Source organism: Oncorhynchus keta, chromosome 5, assembly GCF_023373465.1.
Source record: "Oncorhynchus keta strain PuntledgeMale-10-30-2019 chromosome 5, Oket_V2, whole genome shotgun sequence".
In the NCBI taxonomy this organism is placed as follows: Eukaryota; Metazoa; Chordata; class Actinopteri; order Salmoniformes; family Salmonidae; genus Oncorhynchus; species Oncorhynchus keta.
The window spans coordinates 29061973-29083365 of NC_068425.1; the positions used below are offsets into that span (position 1 = coordinate 29061973).

Sequence of the window (21393 nt, forward strand, 5' to 3'; positions counted from 1 at the left end):
CACCCTCTGTCTGAGACCACTAGACAGACAGGAAGAGAGAGACAGAGATAAATGGAAAACACAGAGAGAACAGCTGGTCTGGTAATGTAATACTGCAGCCGAGTCTAACTCCATGTACTGGGAGATAGTGTAGGATAGACTGTGCTAGTCTGGGAGATAGGGTAGGATAGACTGGGCTAGTCTGGGAGATAGGGGAGGATAGACTGTGCTAGTCTGGGAGATAGGGGAGGATAGACTGTGCTAGTCTGGGAGATAGGGGAGGATAGACTGGGCTAGTCTGGGAGATAGGGGAGGATAGACTGGGCTAGTCTGGGAGATAGGGGAGGATAGACTGGGCTAGTCTGGGAGATAGGGGAGGATAGACTGGGCTAGTCTGGGAGATAGGGGAGCATAGACTGGGCTAGTCTGGGAGATAGGGGAGGATAGACTGGGCTAGTCTGGGAGATAGGGGAGGATAGACTTGGCTAGTCTGGGAGATAGGGGAGGATAGACTGGGCTAGTCTGGGAGATAGGGGAGGATAGACTTGGCTAGTCTGGGAGATAGGGGAGGATAGACTGGGCTAGTCTGGGAGATATGGTAGGATAGACTGGGCTAGTCTACCCCTTGAGTGCTGTAACGACAGCCTACCACAGAGCACCATATTACCTAGTACACAGGATCTCTTTCTCTATCTCTGTATCTCTGCATGTCCCAACGGAACAGTCTCTTTTTCTCTCTCGCCTCCCCCCATCTCCCTCTGTGTGACGTGTGTGGGAGACGATCCGTGAGATCCACCTGATAACCAAGTATACCGTTACCCTGCTGCTGCTGTGGAGTCATCACCTGGAGAGCAGTTGGACCTACAGGCAGGAGAAGGAGAGGAAGGAGAGGGAGGGAAAGGGGTGAGGGGGTGGAACACAAAAACACAGATGTATCTACATAAACACTAGCTATAGCTGGCATGCCAGAGGTGTTCTGACTGTGTACCATAACTGTCTCTCTCTTCATAAACAGTATTAAAATGATGCAGACCAGGCTATTGAACGTCATAGGTGTTTTTCTAATAGAGTACCATCATCCCTCTGAGGCTGAACAAATGGCAACAATAGCAGTAGCTCGCTTGGCTAGATAACAGACTCAGAATCCCCTCTGGTTATGCGTGACATCAGACACCCAAGCACGTCAGCATGCGTGTACATATGTCCGTAGGATAGACTGGGTACAGCCCCTGCATGGCTTATGAGAGGAGTTGGGTGGAGCAGGAGGTGGGGTCAAATTACATCACAATACAATTTCATGGAAGTCGTTTTTTAAGGTGCTGTAGCCCTTGACTGTGTGCAGAATAATGTTGCCCCCTACTGGCAGAGAATGGGACATGCATGGCTCTAAGCTCTAAAAATGTTAATGCTACATTGAATGCTGCTAATGGATTTGTGCCACTCATCTATCCATTTTTACTCCACTTTTTACAACACATTTGTCTCATTGAGATAAAAGTGAGAATGTATTGTTTTTACATGTAACTTCTGTATTTGAAATAGGTTATCACTAGGTTTAAGGTCACATTATAATTCATAATATATTAAGGGAAAGGGGGATACCTAGTCAATTATACAACTGAATGTCTTGAACTGAAATGTGTCTTCTGCATTTAACCCCTCTGAATCAGATATGTAGTATTTCTGTGTGATGTTATGCTTCCTGGCTGTCACCTGTGGAAGGCATTGACACACAACTGCTATGTTAACTTGACTTATAAATGTCAATCAAACAATCAATCAATGAATCAATCAGCTGAATCAATAAATCAACCGTCATGAATTCCCCATGAAATTGAGTTTAATAGATTGTTAAAAATAAGGCTATGATGCTGTTTTAGCAAACATTTACCAGGAGAAACCACAGTTATGGCCATACGGCTTTAGGGGCCCAGAGAAAGGCCTGGTACATACTACAGACCATCCTCTGGAGATACACATATGCACACACACAGGCACGCACGCACGCACACACACACCCACACACTCAAATGCAAGCCACACACACATGCAGACATCTACCCACCCAAAACGGTGGCAGTTAACAAGGATTTGAACCAAACAATACATAGCAGTGTTCTTTAAAAAAAAACATGCATAGCTTGGTACCATGAATGTGTAGTTGTCCTGATCAGTCCACAGACGTTACAGGACTGTTTAGCATTGATCATTGTGTATTTTCCATTTTCTATTTGACCATGGTTTCATTTTATGGCACCATTATTACTGATCACTTTGAATATTCTCCTATTATGTTTATTCATGTAGAAAGTTACATTCTGAACCACCGAGGCTCAATAAGAAAAATAAATACTGGAATGGCTACAACACGATGTGAACGTTATTTCTTCTGAATTGGAAAATAAATAGGCCGAGGCCTAACCAATCCCAACCCAGTTTTTTTCCTTCAAATATATAAAAATGAAACACTTGTCTATTGGTTTTTCTGCTTCGGGTAACAGACACCATCAAAATACAGATTCATTTATAGAAGTGTCTCACAGACAACAAGTACAAAGAGCACAAAATCAAAAGTAAAAAAAGTGATTTGAATGCATTTGTAAAAACACAAAACAAATGAAACACAAAGCAAACTTAGTTCTGTGTGGACAATGCTTTTTAAGGTGCAACGTAAACACTTACGTTCATTAACAAATTCCCTGTGAAATATAACATTTTTCAGAGATGAAACCTTAAAAAATATATATTCATCATCAAATCATTGCTATTATGACTTTACTTAAAACCCCCAGAGAAGATGCAAATGGATAATGTTAGATACGAATGACATTTAATATTCTTTTCATACTTCATTTTTTTGTCCTTTGGTAACTGGTTACACCTTGACAGAACCAAATAGTCCGTCTCACCCTTTTCCCCTAAAATAGTTAGCACATTTTTAGTATAAGTGACCACGGACGAGTGTTCTACTTCAAGCGGCCTACATTATGTTTAAAAGTGCCAGGGAGATCTAGCATGAGGGAAGACCCTAAATTGCAGCAGGAGCACATTTCCCCAAAATGGCGGAACAGAGAGTTTGGCCCAAAATGGCAGAGCAAGCAGACCTTTGGACGGAGATACAGTACAAGACTTCCCCATGCAGGCTGATACTAACTTCCACACCGTTACAATACTTCAAAATAGATATTTTCTCCCTGATTACTTCAAGAAAGTGAGGAAATAAGAAAGGCTTTTTAAAGTATTGGAACAGGGCCCTACATTACATCTCACAATCCGTTCTACACACAGAGGTGCCCAAACATTGCTCACATTACTAACACCACAAAGGTAGCAAAAATAAATCTGTTTTGTTCAAAGGTTACGATCTAAAATGCTCGGCACGGTAAAGGCGACAGTGAACCCACACACATACAGTCCCATATCATAACTTTACAACATCAGATATCAATTCAGTGCAAAACCCCTTAACCATTCCCTTTTGTCTTCTGTTTCTAAACATACAATACTGATGTTCCCTTATTCAATGTCATGTTAAATCAATATAATGCACTTCCTCATCTTTGTTGACTGTACTGTTATTTGAATGATTTGTTCATCCTGTGCCATTGTTGTATGTGCAGTAAATATCATATAAGACGTTTGCCTCACAGGAAAATGACGTTATTTGATTCTTATTGAACTATAGGAAGTACGTAGCACCGACACATGATGGTACAGTACATATGTAATAACCTGGCATAATAAGTCTGTTCCTTTAGAGTAACTGTCCAGTGTTTACACATTTCAATTAAATATGACCTATAATTAATGACAATATGAGTGAAATAGTTTTCCTAGTTTTAAAAATTAGTATGTAAAAAAAACAGAATGGTGTGGGCTTACCCCAACAACAGAATGGTGTGGACTTACCCCAACAACAGAATGGTGTGGACTTACCCCAACAACAGAATGGTGTGGACTTACCCCAACAACAGAATGGTGTGGACTTACCCCAACAACAGAATGGTGTGGACTTACCCCAACAACAGAATGGTGTGGACTTACCCCAACAACAGAATGGTGTGGACTTACCCCAACAACAGAATGGTGTGGACTTACCCCAACAACAGAATGGTGTGGACTTACCCCAACAACAGAATGGTGTGGACTTACCCCAACAACAGAATGGTGTGGACTTACCCCAACAACAGAATGGTGTGGACTTACCCCAACAACAGAATGGTGTGGACTTACCCCAACAACAGAATGGTGTGGACTTACCCCAACAACAGAATGGTGTGGACTTACCCCAACAACAGAATGGTGTGGACTTACCCCAACAACAGAATGGTGTGGGCTTACCCCAACAACAGAATGGTGTGGGCATATACCGGTCATTAAAAATATTTATGTGAGTAGACCGCTGATTGGCCAGCTCATTTTTGAAACAGTCTGTTTGAGATACAAGTTTGAGGAGGAGATTTAAAGTGTCAACCATATTATTTGAGTATGAGTTAGTTAACAGAATACAAACTTCTAACAGTCAGATTTTCACTGGACAGTTACTTTAAAACACTGAGATGCCTTTATACCGCAGTCGACTTCTAGAATGTGCTGCAGATATCTGGAGCAAGTGAAAACAACGGTTTGAAAAGGGCCCGGTGAAGTGCACTGCACTTAAAATGAGTGCACTTATCTATCCCATGTGCACTTATTAGGAGTTGACTTCACTGTTTCACTTTAACCTTGCCTGGCAAACATTAGGCCCCAAATTCATGGATACATTTAAAACAGACACTAAAAGAATCCTTAGCAACAATGTAGTCATCCACAGTAGTAATAATAATATCAATAATAACAACTTAAAACCTAAGGGAGGTGCATGCGGGGGGGTTGTGCGACCGAGTAGTGATGTGGCAGTCTGTGATTGGCTCACTCCTGGCAGGAAGTGACTTGCCAGACGATGATGTGGCTGCGTTCTGGTTTGGCAGGGGTGGCCTGCTTCATGGTGGGTTCCGATAGGCTGCCATCCACCTCTCCTACATCATCACCTGTTGAGGAGAGATACGTCATATAATGTCATACACACACACACACACACACACACACACACACACACACACACACACACACACACACACACACACACACACACACACACACACACACACACACACACACACACACACACTCACCCATTCTGAAGTCGATGTAGCCTTCTCCTCCACTCATGACCAGGAAGGTTTTGGCAGGTTCAGAGGTCGCCATGTCAGACGACTCAGAGGTGGGGTCATCCGACCCAGAATCCCCTCCGGGTCCGGGGGACGGGATCACCTGACCTGGAACAGGAAGTTAAGTATTGAGTACTTCCTCGGTCAAGTTCAGGAAGAAAACTGAATGAAACAGGTAGGAAGGGACTGCCTGCGCAGAATCATTTTAATTTTCTGTTGCAAAATGTTTCTCGTTGCACACCCTAATGAACACTACCCCTTGCTGCTTACCTGGGACGGCTGCAAAGAACTTGACTGCATCTCTGTGTCCGTGGAAACACAGCTGTGCCTGTGCCATGGAACAGTAGGGCACGTAGCTGCCTGGCAAAGTGCTCTCTGTGCCCTCCTCACTGAACACCCGCACGGCACCGCCAGGGCGATTTGGCACTGCACCCGCTGTCTTGTTGGCTACAACGTCACAACAACAACAAGACAACTATAGAGTTAAAAACAAAACCTATAGAGTAATGATGTCAGGAAAAACTCCTGGCCTTAAATTAAGAATTTCTTAACTGTAATGTTTTGCGAAGTTAATCCATTTAGCTTGTTATCCATCCATAGCAAGCGGCACACTGCAAAGCCTCCATTATAAACTGGATGTTCGATCCCTGAATGCTGATTGACTGACAGCCATGGTATATCAGATCGTATACCACGAGTATGACATTTTTAAATATTTGTACTGCTCTAATTACGTTGGTAACCAGTTTATAATAGCAAAAAGGCACCTTGGGTGTTTGTGGTATAAGTCCAATGTACCACGGCTAAGGGCTGTGCCTAAGAACAGCAAGGCCATCCTGAAAACACATACAGTAGACCCAAAGCCAAGGTCACGCTGTAAATATGCTACACATGGAAAGGAAGGAGTCATTATGAAATGAATGAATGGAGTGAAACATTTAGAAACAATACAGACAAGTTCAAACTAAAAGACATCAGAGCGACAATGACTGTGACTGCCCTGCACAGACAATGAAGCAGTCAGTTGGGTCTGTTTGTTTGTCTAGCCGCATAGAGAAAAGCAGAAAACTAACTTAAGGAGAGACCAGAGACCCACTACTAGGATCAGAAACAACAGGCAGGGAGAGACCAGAGACCCACTACTAGGATCAGAAACAACAGGCAGGGAGAGACCAGAGACCCACTACTAGGATCAGAAACAACAAGCAGGGAGAGACCAGAGAACTACTACTAGGATCAGAAACAACAAGCAGGGAGAGACCAGAGACCCACTACTAGGATCAGAAACAACAGGCAGGGAGAGACCAGAGACCCACTACTAGGATCAGAAACAACAAGCAGGGAGAGACCAGAGACCCACTACTAGGATCAGAAACAACAGGCAGGGAGAGACCAGAGACCCACTACTAGGATCAGAAACAACAAGCAGGGAGAGACCAGAGACCCACTACTAGGATCAGGAACAACAGGCAGGGAGAGACCAGAGACCCACTACTAGGATCAGAAACAACAGGCAGGGAGAGACCAGAGACCCACTACTAGGATCAGAAACAACAGGAAGGGAGAGACCAGAGACCCACTACTAGGATCAGAAACAACAGGCAGGGAGAAACCAGAGACCCACTACTAGGATCAGAAACAACAGGCAGGGAGAGACCAGAGACCCACTACTAGGATCAGAAACAACAAGCAGGGAGAGACCAGAGACCCACTACTAGGATCAGAAACAACGGGCAGGGAGAGACCAGAGACCCACTACTAGGATCAGAAACAACAAGCAGGGAGAGACCAGAGAACTACTACTAGGATCAGAAACAACAAGCAGGGAGAGACCAGAGACCCACTACTAGGATCAGAAACAACAGGCAGGGAGAGACCAGAGACCCACTACTAGGATCAGAAACAACAAGCAGGGAGAGACCAGAGACCCACTACTAGGATCAGAAACAACAGGCAGGGAGAGACCAGAGACCCACTACTAGGATCAGAAACAACAAGCAGGGAGAGACCAGAGACCCACTACTAGGATCAGAAACAACAGGCAGGGAGAGACCAGAGACCCACTACTAGGATCAGAAACAACAAGCAGGGAGAGACCAGAGACCCACTACTAGGATCAGAAACAACAAGCAGGGAGAGACCAGAGACCACTACTAGGATCAGAAACAACAGGCAGGGAGAGACCAGAGACCCACTACTAGGATCAGAAACAACAGGCAGGGAGAGACCAGAGACCCACTACTAGGATCAGAAACAACAGGCAGGGAGAGACCAGAGACCCACTACTAGGATCAGAAACAACAGGCAGGGAGAGACCAGAGACCCACTACTAGGATCAGAAACAACAGGCAGGGAGAGACCAGAGACCCACTACTAGGATCAGAAACAACAGGAAGGGAGAGACCAGAGACCCACTACTAGGATCAGAAACAACAGGCAGGGAGAGACCAGAGACCCACTACTAGGATCAGAAACAACAGGCAGGGAGAGACCAGAGACCCACTACTAGGATCAGAAACAACAGGCAGGGAGAGACCAGAGACCACTACTAGGATCAGAAACAACAGGCAGGGAGAGACCAGAGACCCACTACTAGGATCAGAAACAACAGGCAGGGAGAGACCAGAGACCCACTACTAGGATCAGAAACAACAGGCAGGGAGAGACCAGAGACCCACTACTAGGATCAGAAACAACAGGGAGGGAGAGACCAGAACTGACCAAAGAACACAAACCAGGACTAGGACTAGGAATAGAAATAGAAGCACTAGAGATAGAAAGGGCAAGACAGCAGGAAAGAGGGATAGAGGGACAGAGGGAGAGAAACAGAGTAGTAAAGAAAGTCTGGTTAAGCTTTGCTGTGTGATGGAGACTCACCCCTGAGGCCCCTCAGTAAGACTCCATGCTGAGGAGGACCTATAGCTTCAGTGAAAGAGGGAGGAGAGGAGGAGGGATATATGGGGCAGTGGAGGAGTAGAGAGTCTATGAATACCCACTCTCTACTTTACAGACAGCTAATTGGACCTGTTTCATTCACTGTATGAGTGTTAATTAAGCAGGTTGGTATTTATTGGGATGACTCATGTACTGAGGCAGCTCAGCAGGATAGCCACTAGCTGGTACAGCCACAGACATTGAACCCTAACTGTAACCACACTGCTAACCTTATGCCTAACCTTCAATTAAGACCAAAAAGCTCATTTCTGATAATGACTTTGTACAATATAGCCAATTTTGACTTTGCAGCTGGCCCAACAAGTGGAAATCGCTCAATAAACGTCAACCTGCGTGAATGAATGGGCCAAGTTAAAGTAGATAAACCTTTTCGCCATCCAACAACTTTATACGAATGAATGGGCCAAGTTAACGAGGATAAACCTTTTCACCATCCAACAACTTTATACGAATGAATGGGCCAAGTTAAAGTAGATAAACCTTTTCGCCATCCAACAACTTTATACGAATGAATGGACCAAGTTAACGAGGATAAACCTTTTCACCATCCAACAGATTTAGATGCACTATTGTAAAGTGGCTGTTCCACTGGATGTCATCAGAAACAACAGGTAGAATGAATGAGAGATAAGAGACCCAACTACTTTATCATGAAACAACAGGCAAGACCTTTACTAGGATCCAGAAACAACAGGAATGGGCCAAGAAAGAGATAAACCTTTTAGGATCAGAAACAACAGGAAGGGCCAGAGACCAGAGACCCACTACTAGGATCCAGAAACAACAATGAATGGGCCAAGTTAAAGAGATAAACCTTTTCACCATCCAACAACTTTATACAATGAATGGGCCAGAGAAAGTAGATAAACCTTTCACCATCCAACAACTTTATACAATGAATGGGCCAAGAAAGTAGATAAACCTTTTCACCATCCAACAACTTTATACAATGAATGGGCCAGTTAACTAGATAAACCTTTTCACCATCCAACAACTTTATACGAATGAATGGACTAGGACTAGTAGAAAACCTTTTCAATCAACTTTATAGAATGAATGGGCCAAGAAAGGAAAGATATAGAGAACAGAGGGAGAGAAACAAAGTAGTAAAGAAAACTTTATACGGTGAATTTAATGATATGGAATCAATGGGCCAAGTTAAAGTAGATAAACCTTTTCGCCATCTTTATCGAATGAATGGGCCAAGTTAAACAAAGATAAACTTTTCGCCATCCAACAACTTTATACGAATGAATGGGCCAAGTTAAAGTAGATAAACCTTTTCACCATCCAACAACTTTTCATTCACTGTAATGTTAATTAAGCAGGTTGGTATTTATTCCAACAACTTTATGTAATGAATGGCCAGTTAAAGGATAAACAGCCACAGATAAACCTTTTCAACCAACAACTTTAACTGAATGGGCCACAAAGTGCTAACCTTATGCCTAACAACTTTATACGAATGAATGGGCCAAAAAGCTAAACCTTTCACCATCCAACAACTTTATACAATGAATGGGCCAATTAAAGTAGATAAACCTTTTCAGCTGGCCCAACTGGAAATTAATAAACGCCATCAACAACTTTATGAATGAATGGGCCAAGTTAAAGTAGATAAACCTTTTCGCCATCCAACAACTTTATACGAATGAATGGGCCAAGTTAAAGTAGATAAACCTTTTCACCATCCAACAACTTTATACGAATGAATGGGCCAAGTTAAAGTAGATAAACCTTTTCACCATCCAACAACTTTATACGAATGAATGGGCCAAGTTAAAGTAGATAAACCTTTTCGCCATCCAACAACTTTATACGAATGAATGGGCCAAGTTAAAGTAGATAAACCTTTTCACCATCCAACAACTTTATACGAATGAATGGGCCAAAGTGGCTAACTGGATGTCATAAGAATGAATGGGCCAATTTGTAAACCTTTTCACTATCCAACAACTTTATACGTAATGTAAAGTTAAAGTAGATAAACCTTTTCGCCATCCAACAACTTTATACGAATGAATGGGCCAAGTTAAAGTAGATAAACCTTTTCACCATCCAACAACTTTATACGAATGAATGGGCCAAGTTAAAGTAGATAAACCTTTTCACCATCCAACAACTTTATACGAATGAATGGGCCAAGTTAAAGTAGATAAACCTTTTCACCATCCAACAACTTTATACGAATGAATGGGCCAAGTTAAAGTAGATAAACCTTTTCGCTATCCAACAACTTTATACGAATGAATGGGCCAAGTTAAAGTAGATAAACCTTTTCACCATCCAACAACTTTATACGAATGAATGGGCCAAGTTAAAGTAGATAAACCTTTTCACCATCCAACAACTTTATACGAATGAATGGGCCATCCAACCAACAACTTTATACGAATGAATGGGCCAAGTTAAAGTAGATAAACCTTTTCACCATCCAACAACTTTATACGAATGAATGGGCCAAGTTAACAAAGATAAACCTTTTCACCATCCAACAACTTTATACGAATGAATGGGCCAAGTTAAAGTAGATAAACCTTTTCACCATCCAACAACTTTATACGAATGAATGGACCAAGTTAACGAAGATAAACCTTTTCACCATCCAACAACTTTATATGAATGAATGGGCCAAGTTAAAGTAGATAAACCTTTTCACCATCCAACAACTTTATACAGTGGCTTGAAAAATATTTGTTGATCGTTACGTTGTTATAAAACATGGTCTTATGAGGGACGTGAACATTTTCAAGGGGCAAGGAACAATGACTGAGGGAAGGTGAGGAGAGGAGGCCATCTTAGATGACTGAGATGGAGCTGGTATGGACGTACCTTCTGACAGCGGGATGGAGATGATGACACCATTTCCTGTTCCGACCCACAGACGGCTACAGGATATCATGAGGGCTGTGATCCTGACGAAGGAGAAGCCCAGTTTACCCGTACCTAGAGAAGGGGAGAGAAGAGAGGACAGGGTCATAACACTGATTAAACTCATGCTAAATTGACAGTGTTACTGGGTAACAATGTACACTGAGTGTACAAAACACTTCCCATGACAGACTGACCAGGTGAATCCAGGTGAAATCTATGATCCATTATTCATGTTAAATCCACTTCAATCAGCGTAGACGAAGTGGAAGAGACAGTTTAAGGAAGGATTTTGGGATTGTGTTTGTGTGCCATTCAGAGGGTGAATGGGCAAGACAAAATATATAAGCATGGTACTGTTTTGATGATGTGTTTGATGTGTTTTTAGATTTCATTTGCATTGATGTCAGAGTGGTTAGAGGGACAATAGAGCCCTGAGTACCGGACCATTAGCGACCTGATGGTCGTTAGCGAGTTGGGTGCTACTGTACCAACGCATGTCCAAGAGTGCATGAGAGAAGATTACTGTGAATCAACGGTCATGTGGAATTTGACCGAGGTCATGACTCATGACGACGGTGTGGTGGTAATACAGTAACCGCAACAGTCCTAAGCACAATCATTCACGTATTCCCCATGCATTCTATTGAAACAAAGTCATTTTTCATCTATCATCCTAAAACACCTCTGCTTTGTCAATGTCAATACTTCATGCCAATAAAGTTGTATTGATTTAAACAGTGAGTCAATGTACAGTACCCAGCATCTTGGAGACGTAGGGCTCTATGTCGACGTCCTGGAGGTGCTGGTAGGTGTGGGCGTGGAACAGTCTGAGGGTGGAGTCCAGGCGGATGGATACCCAGATCCCATCTCCCACCCAGGCCAGCTGACGCACCTGACTCTCCTTCCGGGGGTGGGCGTCAAACAACTTCTACACAGGAGGAAATAGAGAAGGTAGCATTATAACCATGTTAATCCACACTATATCACTATCAGATATTGCACAGACATCATGGGCCGATATACAGTGTATATTCTATTTGATTGTGGTTGTACTGTTGAGAGAATACACAAGTGTTAGATCACAAGAAACACAAGACAATGAGATCTCAAAGGACAAAGTGGGCTGGAGTTATTCTAACCTATGTGGAATAAAAAGGACAAAGTGGGCTGGAGTTATTCTAACCTATGTGGAATAAAAAGGACAAAGTGGGCTGGAGTTATTCTAACCTATGTGGAATAAAAAGGACAAAGTGGGCTGGAGTTATTCTAACCTATGTGGAATAAAAAGGACAAAGTGGGCTGGAGTTATTCTAACCTATGTGGAATAAAAAGGACAAAGTGGGCTGGAGTTATTCTAACCTATGTGGAATAAAAAGGACAAAGTGGGCTGGAGTTATTCTAACCTATGTGGAATAAAAAGGACAAAGTGGGCTGGAGTTATTCTAACCTATGTGGAATAAAAAGGACAAAGTGGGCTGGAGTTATTATTCAAAGTGGGCTGGAGTTATTCTAACCTATGTGGAATAAAAAGGACAAAGTGGGCTGGAGTTATTCTAACCTATGTGGAATAAAAAGGACAAAGTGGGCTGGAGTTATTCTAACCTATGTGGAATAAAAAGGACAAAGTGGGCTGGAGTTATTCTAACCTATGTGGAATAAAAAGGACAAAGTGGGCTGGAGTTATTCTAACCTATGTGGAATAAAAAGGACAAAGTGGGCTGGAGTTATTCTAACCTATGTGGAATAAAAAGGACAAAGTGGGCTGGAGTTATTCTAACCTATGTGGAATAAGTCACCAAAGGGCCTTTATCAATTTCATGGATGAAAGTCTTAAAAGTAGAACTACGACAATTAGAACAACAAAACATCTTCAAACCAAAAGGGAGATTATACAATAACTTTAGTGTCATTTTGTGAAACTTCCTTTTGGGTGTTTTGGAAAAGACCTCTAACAGCTGTGGGGAAAGTCATAAGGATTCCCATTTATCTCGCACTTTTCTGAAAGACAAATCGCTTTACACTGTCCCCCCTTCTACCATCAGAAGGTTTCCAGTATAAACCACGTCAGATGATGTACCTCTATCCTCATGGCCTTGGGTTGGATGACGTAGATCTTGTTCCTGTAGCCACACCACACCTTGTCATGCACCACTGTCATACAGCGGATGGAGTGGTGTGGCCGGCCCAGGTCTAGTAGGTGGTAGTTGGTCAGATCCCACTGTCCCTCTGCAGAGGGAGAAACACACACAAGTGATATGCTTGTGACACAAAATGGCTGCCAAGCCGTTTTACTCCAGGGAGCATCACAATAGTAGGTTAACATTTATTAGAGTCTGGTCCTGGAGGCAGAACTGTGTGATTTCCGCTAGATAAGCCAGCTGTAAAGTCACAATTGTCTATATTGTAAAAATTCATATAAACACACATTTGCTTTTGGGTCTTAATTTAAGGTTAGGGTTAGGCATTAGGGTTAGCAGTGTGGTTACGGTTATGGTTAGGTTAAATCAATTTTGTATTACTTTGTGGCTGGGCCAGCTAGAAGATTCATTACAAAAACGCTAACCTGCAACACAATATGGCTTGAATCAATGCATCCTTACCCAGGCCTCTATGGAATATAGCCAACGTGCCATCAGCCAAGGCAACCAGGACTCTTCCTCTCACATGCCTGCAGACAGAGAGCACACATAGACATGTCTGGTGAGATATACATGGCCTGAATACTCACTCCAAGACATGTCTGGTGAGATATACATGGCCTGAATACTCACTCCAAGACATGTCTGGTGAGATATACATGGCCTGAATACTCACTACAAGACATGTCTGGTGAGATATACATGGCCTGAATACTCACTACAAGACATGTCTGGTGAGATATACATGGCCTGAATACTCACTCCAAGACATGTCTGGTGAGATATACATGGCCTGAATACTCACTCCAAGACATGTCTGGTGAGATATACATGGCCTGAGATATACATGGCCTGAATGTCTGGTGAGACATCCTGAATACTCACTAAAGACATGTCTGGTGAGATATACATACATGGCCTGAATACTCACTCCAAGACATGTCTGGTGAGATATACATGGCCTGGTGAGATATACATGGCCTGAATATACTCAATACTCACTCCAAGACATGTCTGGTGAGATATACATGGCCTGAATACTCACTCAAGACATGTCTGGTGAGATATACATGGCCTGAATACTCACTCCAAGACATGTCTGGTGAGATATACATGGCCTGAATACTCACTCCAAGACATGTCTGGTGAGATATACATGGCCTGAATACTCACTACAAGACATGTCTGGTGAGATATACATGGCCTGAATACTCACTCCAAGACATGTCTGGTGAGACATGAATACTCACTCCAAGACATGAGATATACATGGCCTGAATACTCACTGTCTGGTGAGATATACAAGACATGTCTGGTGAGATATACATGGCCTGAATACTCACTCCAAGACATGTCTGGTGAGATATACATGGCCTGAATATACATGGCCTGAATACTCACTCCAAGACATGTCTGGATGAGACCTGTACTGACATGTCTGAGATATACATGGCCTGAATACTCACTCCAAGACATGTCTGGTGAGATATACATGGCCTGAATACTCACTCCAAGACATGAGATATACATGGCCTGAATACTCACTCCATGTCTGGTGAGATATACAAGACATGTCTGGTGAGATATACATGGCCTGAATACTCACTCCAAGCCTGAATATACATGGCCTGAATACTCACAAAGACATGTCTGGTGAGATATACATGGCCTGAATACTCACTCCAAGACATGTCTGGTGAGATATACATGGCCTGAATACTCACTACAAGACATGTCTGGTGAGATATACATGGCCTGAATACTCACAAGACATGTCTGGTGAGATATACATGGCCTGAATACTCACTACAAGACATGTCTGAATACTCACTACAAGACATGTCTGGTGAGATATACATGGCCTGAATACTCACTACAAGACATGTCTGGTGAGATATACATGGCCTGAATACTCACTCCAAGACATGTCTGGTGAGATATACATGGCCTGAATACTCACTACAAGACATGTCTGGTGAGATATACATGGCCTGAATACTCACTACAAGACATGTCTGGTGAGATATACATGGCCTGAATACTCACTACAAGACATGTCTGGTGAGATATACATGACATGTCTGGTGAGATATACATGGCCTGAATACTCACTCCAAGACATGTCTGGTGAGATATACATGGCCTGAATACTCACATGTCTGGTGAGATATACAAGACATGTCTGGTGAGATATACATGGCCTGAATACTCACTCCAAGACATGTCTGGTGAGATATACATGGCCTGAATACTCACTCCAAGACATGTCTGGTGAGATATACATGGCCTGAATACTCACTACAAGACATGTCTGGCCTGAATATATACAAGACCTGTCTGGTGAGATATACATGGCCTGAATACTCACTACAAGACATGTCTGGTGAGATATACATGGCCTGAATACTCACTACAAGACATGTCTGGTGAGATATACATGGCCTGAATACTCACTACAAGACATGTCTGGTGAGATATACATGGCCTGAATACTCACTACAAGACATGTCTGGTGAGATATACTTGGCCTGAATACTCACTACAAGACATGTCTGGTGAGATATACATGGCCTGAATACTCACTACAAGACATGTCTGGTGAGATATACATGGCCTGAATACTCACTACAAGACATGTCTGGTGAGATATACATGGCCTGAATACTCACTACAAGACATGTCTGGTGAGATATACATGGCCTGAATACTCACTACAAGACATGTCTGGTGAGATAGACATGGCCTGAATACTCACTACAAGTACTGTCTGTCTCTCTTTGGGAACCTTTGTGTGTGAAATAATCAATAAATCATATCAATCATGTACAGTATCAGTCAAAAATTTTGGACACACCTACTCATTCTTTAATTTTACTATTTTCTACGTAGAATAATAGTTAAGACATCAAAACTAACTAAACAGTCGCAACAAACACCAAGCACTATGATGAAATGGCTCTTATGAGGACCGCCACAGGAAAGGAAGACCCAGAGTTACCTCTGCTGCAGAGGATAAGTTCATTATAGTAAAATGCATTATCGTAAAATGACTGTGTGTTTTTGGCCGAATTGCTGCAAAGAAACCACTACTCAAAGACACCAATAATAAGAAGAGACTTGTTTGAGCCAAGAAACAAGTGCCAAGGACATTAGACCGGTGGAAATCTGTCCTTTGGTCTGATGAGTCCAAATATCTGATTTTTGGTTCCAACCGCTGTGTTTTTGTGAGACGCAGAATAGGTGAACGGATGATCACCGCGTGTGTAGTTCCCACTGTGAAGCATGGAGGAGGAGGAGGTGTGATGGTGTGGGGGTGCTTTGCTGGTGACAAAGTCAGTGATTTTTTAAGAATTCAAGCCACACTTAACCAGCATGGCTACCACAGCATTCTGCAGCGATACGCCATCCCATCTGGTTTGTTCTTAGTGGGACTATCATTTGTTTTTCAACAGGACAATGACCCTAAACACACCTCCAGACTGTGTAAGGGCTACTTGACCAAGAAGGAGAGTGATGGAGTGCTGCATCAGATGACCTGGCATCCACAATCACCTGACCTCAACCCAATTGAGATGGTTTCAGATGAGTTGGACTGCAGTGAAGGAAAAGCAGCCAACAAGTGCTCAGCATTTGTGGGAACTCCTTCAAGACTGTTGGAAAAGAGTCCTCAGAGTACTCACACTATGTTGAGGATGGAGTCCTTTAGCTTGATGGCGTGGAGACACTTCCTCCACCGAGCCACAGACGAGTGCACATACAAACTAGAGAGGGAGGAGACAAGAGAGGAGACAAAGATTAAAAAACACAATCCCCAAATAAATGGTGATGATTTTCTAAAGACAATTATATGGATCAGGGTGCATAAACAAAAATTAACAGAGAAATTACAAAAAATGTATAATGCATTTTTCTTTTCTTGACCAAAGAGATTCTACATTTACATTTACATTTAAGTCATTTAGCAGATGCTTTTATCCAGAGCGACTTACAAATTCTACTATATATTCCATACTCATTTATTTCTGTGTGGCCCTAGTGGCCCCTGGTGACCACTCCCTTGTCCTCACCATCCGTTCTGGGCCCCCAGCCACATGGTGGGCAGGGCGCTGCTCATCCTCTGGACATCCTCCCCAGCAGGGAGCATGTCGTCGGGAAGAGACGCCTCACCCACCCCCTCCTGGTCCCTGGGAGACAGAGAGAAAGAACAGGGCTGGTGAGCTTTAGTGTATCAAACACACATTAATCACTCATGTATAAAACCCAGTGCCTTAAACAAGGGATCAGAGTTCTCCCTGGTCAGCTCACTACTAACTAGTACTAGGTCAGACAGTCTCACCTCTGTGTGTCTGCAGTGGAGGACTCATGGTGGCCGGCTCCCAGAGGGTCTGTGAACACGTGTTCTGTGTAGATGCCTGGCTGACTGACGACCAGCCCCTGGTTCTCCTCCCCCTCCTCTGTAGCCTCTGTGGCCTCTTCCGCCGTGGGGACCCCATCCTCTGCAGGACTGGGCTCTCTGGACAGATCCACTGTTGGGTGGAGGTAGGGGGAATATGTAGAGAGAAAATATTACAGTAAGTATGCATTAGATACAAAAGGATCATTCAGGGTAGAACCCAGGGCATACCCCGTTTTAATGTGTGTGAAAGTGTGAAAATGCCAACACTAAAACCCCTCATTCAACTACTCCTGGTTGAATGAAATGGTATAGTTCTGGGCAGGAACACATGCCTTCAAACCCTGTATCTCTCCAGGACTAGTGATGGAGGTGACCACTGCTATAATGTCCTGAACCGCGGCCAGTTCCTGTGTCTGTGTTACCTGAGCTGTGCTGGGCCGGGAGGTCATTGAGCCCTGCCCCGGCCATCTGGAGGACGGCGGTGGTCCCTTCCGTTGCCAAGGCGCCGTCGCTGCCCGCGGAGCCCAGACTGGCCACGCTGCCTGTCAATGACACGCCATCAACTGGCCCGGACTCCAGGTCCTGGGGTACAGGTAGCTCCTCCCCTGCAGGGTAGTCTGTCTCCAACACACCTAAGAAACAGACATGTGAAAACACACAGAAGTGAGCACACACACACACAGTAGCGTTTTATTCATTCCATTCAGACATTACAATGACCCCTTCATCTGATTGAACGTAACACCAGCCAACACTGACATATACAGACCCATCTTGAGACATTATGAGGAATTTTAATACTATAAATTCCTCATAAACTGTACACAAACATACACACACAAACTACACACAAACATCACACACACACCTGGTATGCTGGCGATGCAGAGGACGTGTGAGTTGCAGGCGTAGAAGCTGTCCAGCAGGTCAGAGGGCTGGTTGGCCTCCAGCACCATGACTTTAGTAGAGGAGTGGGTACTGGTACAGATCCACACCCTGCAGGACATCTCATCCTGCAGGCGCAGCTCCTTCTCCTTCTCCTGGTCACCTTTCTCCTGCTCCTGAAGCAAGGACAGGACAGGCTGATCATGAGCAAGGACAGGACAGACTGATCATGAGTAAGGACAGGACAGACTGATCATGAGCAAGGACAGGACAGACTGATCATGAGTAAGGACAGGACAGACTGATCATGAGCAAGGACAGGACAGGCTGATCATGAGCAAGGACAGGACAGGCTGATCATGAGCAAGGACAGGACAGACTGATCATAAGCAAAGGACAGGACAGGCTGGTCATGAGCAAGGACAGGACAGACTGATCATGAGCAAGGACAGGACAGACTGATCATAAGCAAAGGACAGGACAGGCTGGTCATGAGCAAGGACAGGACAGACTGATCATGAGCAAGGACAGGACAGACTGATCATGAGCTCCATTATACCAGGACTAGTATGTATAAGGGCTAACAATGTTGACTTGACTGAGGCCTGTCATGATGGCTTGAGGCCAGTACTCGTAAATATGAGAGCTTTAACTTGTGTCTGTATGTATTACCATCCAGTCTGCTTTCTCCAGTCATTTACAGTACAAGCTCTCAAAAACAGTATTAAACTGTTTTAAACACACTTATATTGTATAAAGTTCCAGCTTACAGTACTTTTGTTGACTGATATACAAGCTCTCTAAAACAGTCAGAAGTTTCCATATACTGTCCTGTGATCCTGATAAGACACCCTCCTTACGTCAAGGTGCTTAAGGTACGGGTACACCCCCCTTGGCCAACATGCTCAAAACACCTCGCCCTTACCTTGTTCTCTGTTTCTAAATGGTCCAGGCTGCTCACAGAGCCCTTCCTGCTCTGTCCTTCCAACATGGACCCTCCCTCTCTGATCTTCCCTCCTGACATGTTCACACCCGCAGCACACCACAGCTGCAGACATATCAATCAATCAAACAACGTACAATTTATAGAAATTTCATTTAAAAAAGCTCAATACACCACAGGAGGTTAGTGGCACCTTAATTAGGGAGGACGGGAACGTGGTAATGGCTGGAGCGGAATGAGTGGAAAGGTATCAACAACATCAAACACAAAGTTTCCATGTGTTTGATGCCATTCCATTTGCTCCATTCCAGCCATTATTATGAGCCATCCTCCCCTCAGCAGCCTCCATTGCAAAACATGTATTATACTTGTGTATCACAACTTGGTATTCAAATGTTGCATTGTGCACAATTGTAATGTATGTTTTCACAGATCAAAATGAAGTTAACTTAATCACAGTGTGTGCTGTGCTCACCTTCATAGAAGCATCTTTCTGGTCCAGGGGCCTCAGGTAGACTGGCACAGGTAGATTCTTCTCTTTGTTCTCTGTTGGGCCCCCGTTCACTACCTGAAAGGACACACAAGATGTCATATAAAAAATAAAAACTTGGATATGGGTATTATTGCGAACTCTCTCCCTCTCTCTCTCCCTCCCATCCCCTCCTCTCCTACCTTAGATTTGCTGGGTAGACTCCATCCGTGGGCCTGTACCTGTCCATCCTCCTTCTGCATGTGGGCTTTGACCTGTCTGTACTGGGCCCTCTTTTGCTCCCTACGGGACGGAGAGGCGCACGGGTCCATTCTGACAGGGAGACAGGATAAAAAGGGAATTTCATTACAAAAAATTACATTATGGGCTGGTTTGCTGAATCCTGGACTAGAAAGCACTGTCAAATGAGATTCTCCAATGAAAAAGCTTTGAGGTCCAGAAATATGCCCAATATGGGTCATGAGAAACAAGCCCTAGGAGTATATGAACGTTTGTGTAGCATGGTTATGAAGAGTTCTAAAATAGAACAGGTTATGAAGAGTTCTAAAATAGAACAGGTTATGAAGAGTTCTAAAATAGAACAGGTTGTGAACAGTTCTAAAATAGAACAGGTTGTGAACAGTTCTAAAATAGAACAGGTTATGAAGAGTTCTAAAATAGAACAGGTTATGAAGAGTTCTAAAATAGAACAGGTTGTGAACAGTTCTAAAATAGAACAGGTTATGAACAGTTCTAAAATAGAACAGGTTATGAAGAGTTCTAAAATAGAACAGGTTATGAACAGTTCTAAAATAGAACAGGTTATGAAGAGTTCTAAAATAGAACAGGTTTTGAAGAGTTCTAAAATAGAACAGGTTATGAACAGTTCTAAAATAGAACAGGTTATGAAGAGTTCTAAAATAGAACAGGTTTTGAAGAGTTCTAAAATAGAACAGGTCATGAACAGTTCTAACCATCATAAGTAGTTGACCCACATATCCATGATTCTATTATAAGTGCTGTGTAATACATGGAGTGAATGACCATAGCTCATCATGGCAGAGGTCAAGAGAGGAATAAGGAGAGCTACAACAGTACTAACACATGACAGAATGAGTGCTGTGTCACTACTCACTCCTCGTTGAGGAAGTCGAAGGCCTTGGACTTCTCGGTGGGGAACTGGGAGAAGGTGCTGCTCCTCTTCTTCATTCCCCCTCCTGCTGGGGGCGTGTACTTCACCTCCCTCCCCTGGGACTCCGCCTTCTTCATCACTGCCGTGCTGGAGGAGGGGCTAAAGAGGCGGCTGAAACTGCGGGGGAGAGAGAAACAATAGGGATGCGAAGGGGGGTTGGTATAGGGAGGAGCAAGGCCGGGGGTCAACCACCAACCAACAGTAAACAGTCACCCACCACCACCACCATCACCTCAAGTATAGTGAAGTGAAGCATGCTGGGGATTTGGGAACGTTGATTAACAAAGCCAAGGCCCACACATCACAATACCATTCGTGGCCCCTTAACTCATACATATTATACATATTAATA

General features: G+C 43.5%; 1 protein-coding gene across 1 annotated transcript in view; it reads right to left on the reverse strand.

Annotated features, from left to right (window-relative positions):
• Positions 1 to 1797: 1797 nt before the first annotated feature.
• The window catches only part of spag9a (sperm associated antigen 9a), a 66133-nt gene continuing 46537 nt past the window's right edge, over positions 1798 to 21393 (reverse strand). The window contains exons 16-32 of the mRNA XM_052520015.1: positions 20985 to 21158; positions 20053 to 20182; positions 19856 to 19948; positions 19363 to 19485; positions 18421 to 18613; positions 17975 to 18184; positions 17493 to 17682; positions 17224 to 17340; positions 16837 to 16917; positions 13619 to 13686; positions 13096 to 13244; positions 11775 to 11946; positions 10850 to 11090; positions 8067 to 8191; positions 5460 to 5636; positions 5154 to 5297; positions 1798 to 5009 (exon numbers count right to left, since the gene is read on the reverse strand). Coding sequence (XP_052375975.1) covers positions 4891 to 5009; positions 5154 to 5297; positions 5460 to 5636; positions 8067 to 8191; positions 10850 to 11090; positions 11775 to 11946; positions 13096 to 13244; positions 13619 to 13686; positions 16837 to 16917; positions 17224 to 17340; positions 17493 to 17682; positions 17975 to 18184; positions 18421 to 18613; positions 19363 to 19485; positions 19856 to 19948; positions 20053 to 20182; positions 20985 to 21158 — 2506 coding nt within the window. The 3' untranslated portion in view covers positions 1798 to 4890. The remainder of the gene's footprint in view (positions 5010 to 5153; positions 5298 to 5459; positions 5637 to 8066; positions 8192 to 10849; positions 11091 to 11774; positions 11947 to 13095; positions 13245 to 13618; positions 13687 to 16836; positions 16918 to 17223; positions 17341 to 17492; positions 17683 to 17974; positions 18185 to 18420; positions 18614 to 19362; positions 19486 to 19855; positions 19949 to 20052; positions 20183 to 20984; positions 21159 to 21393) is intronic.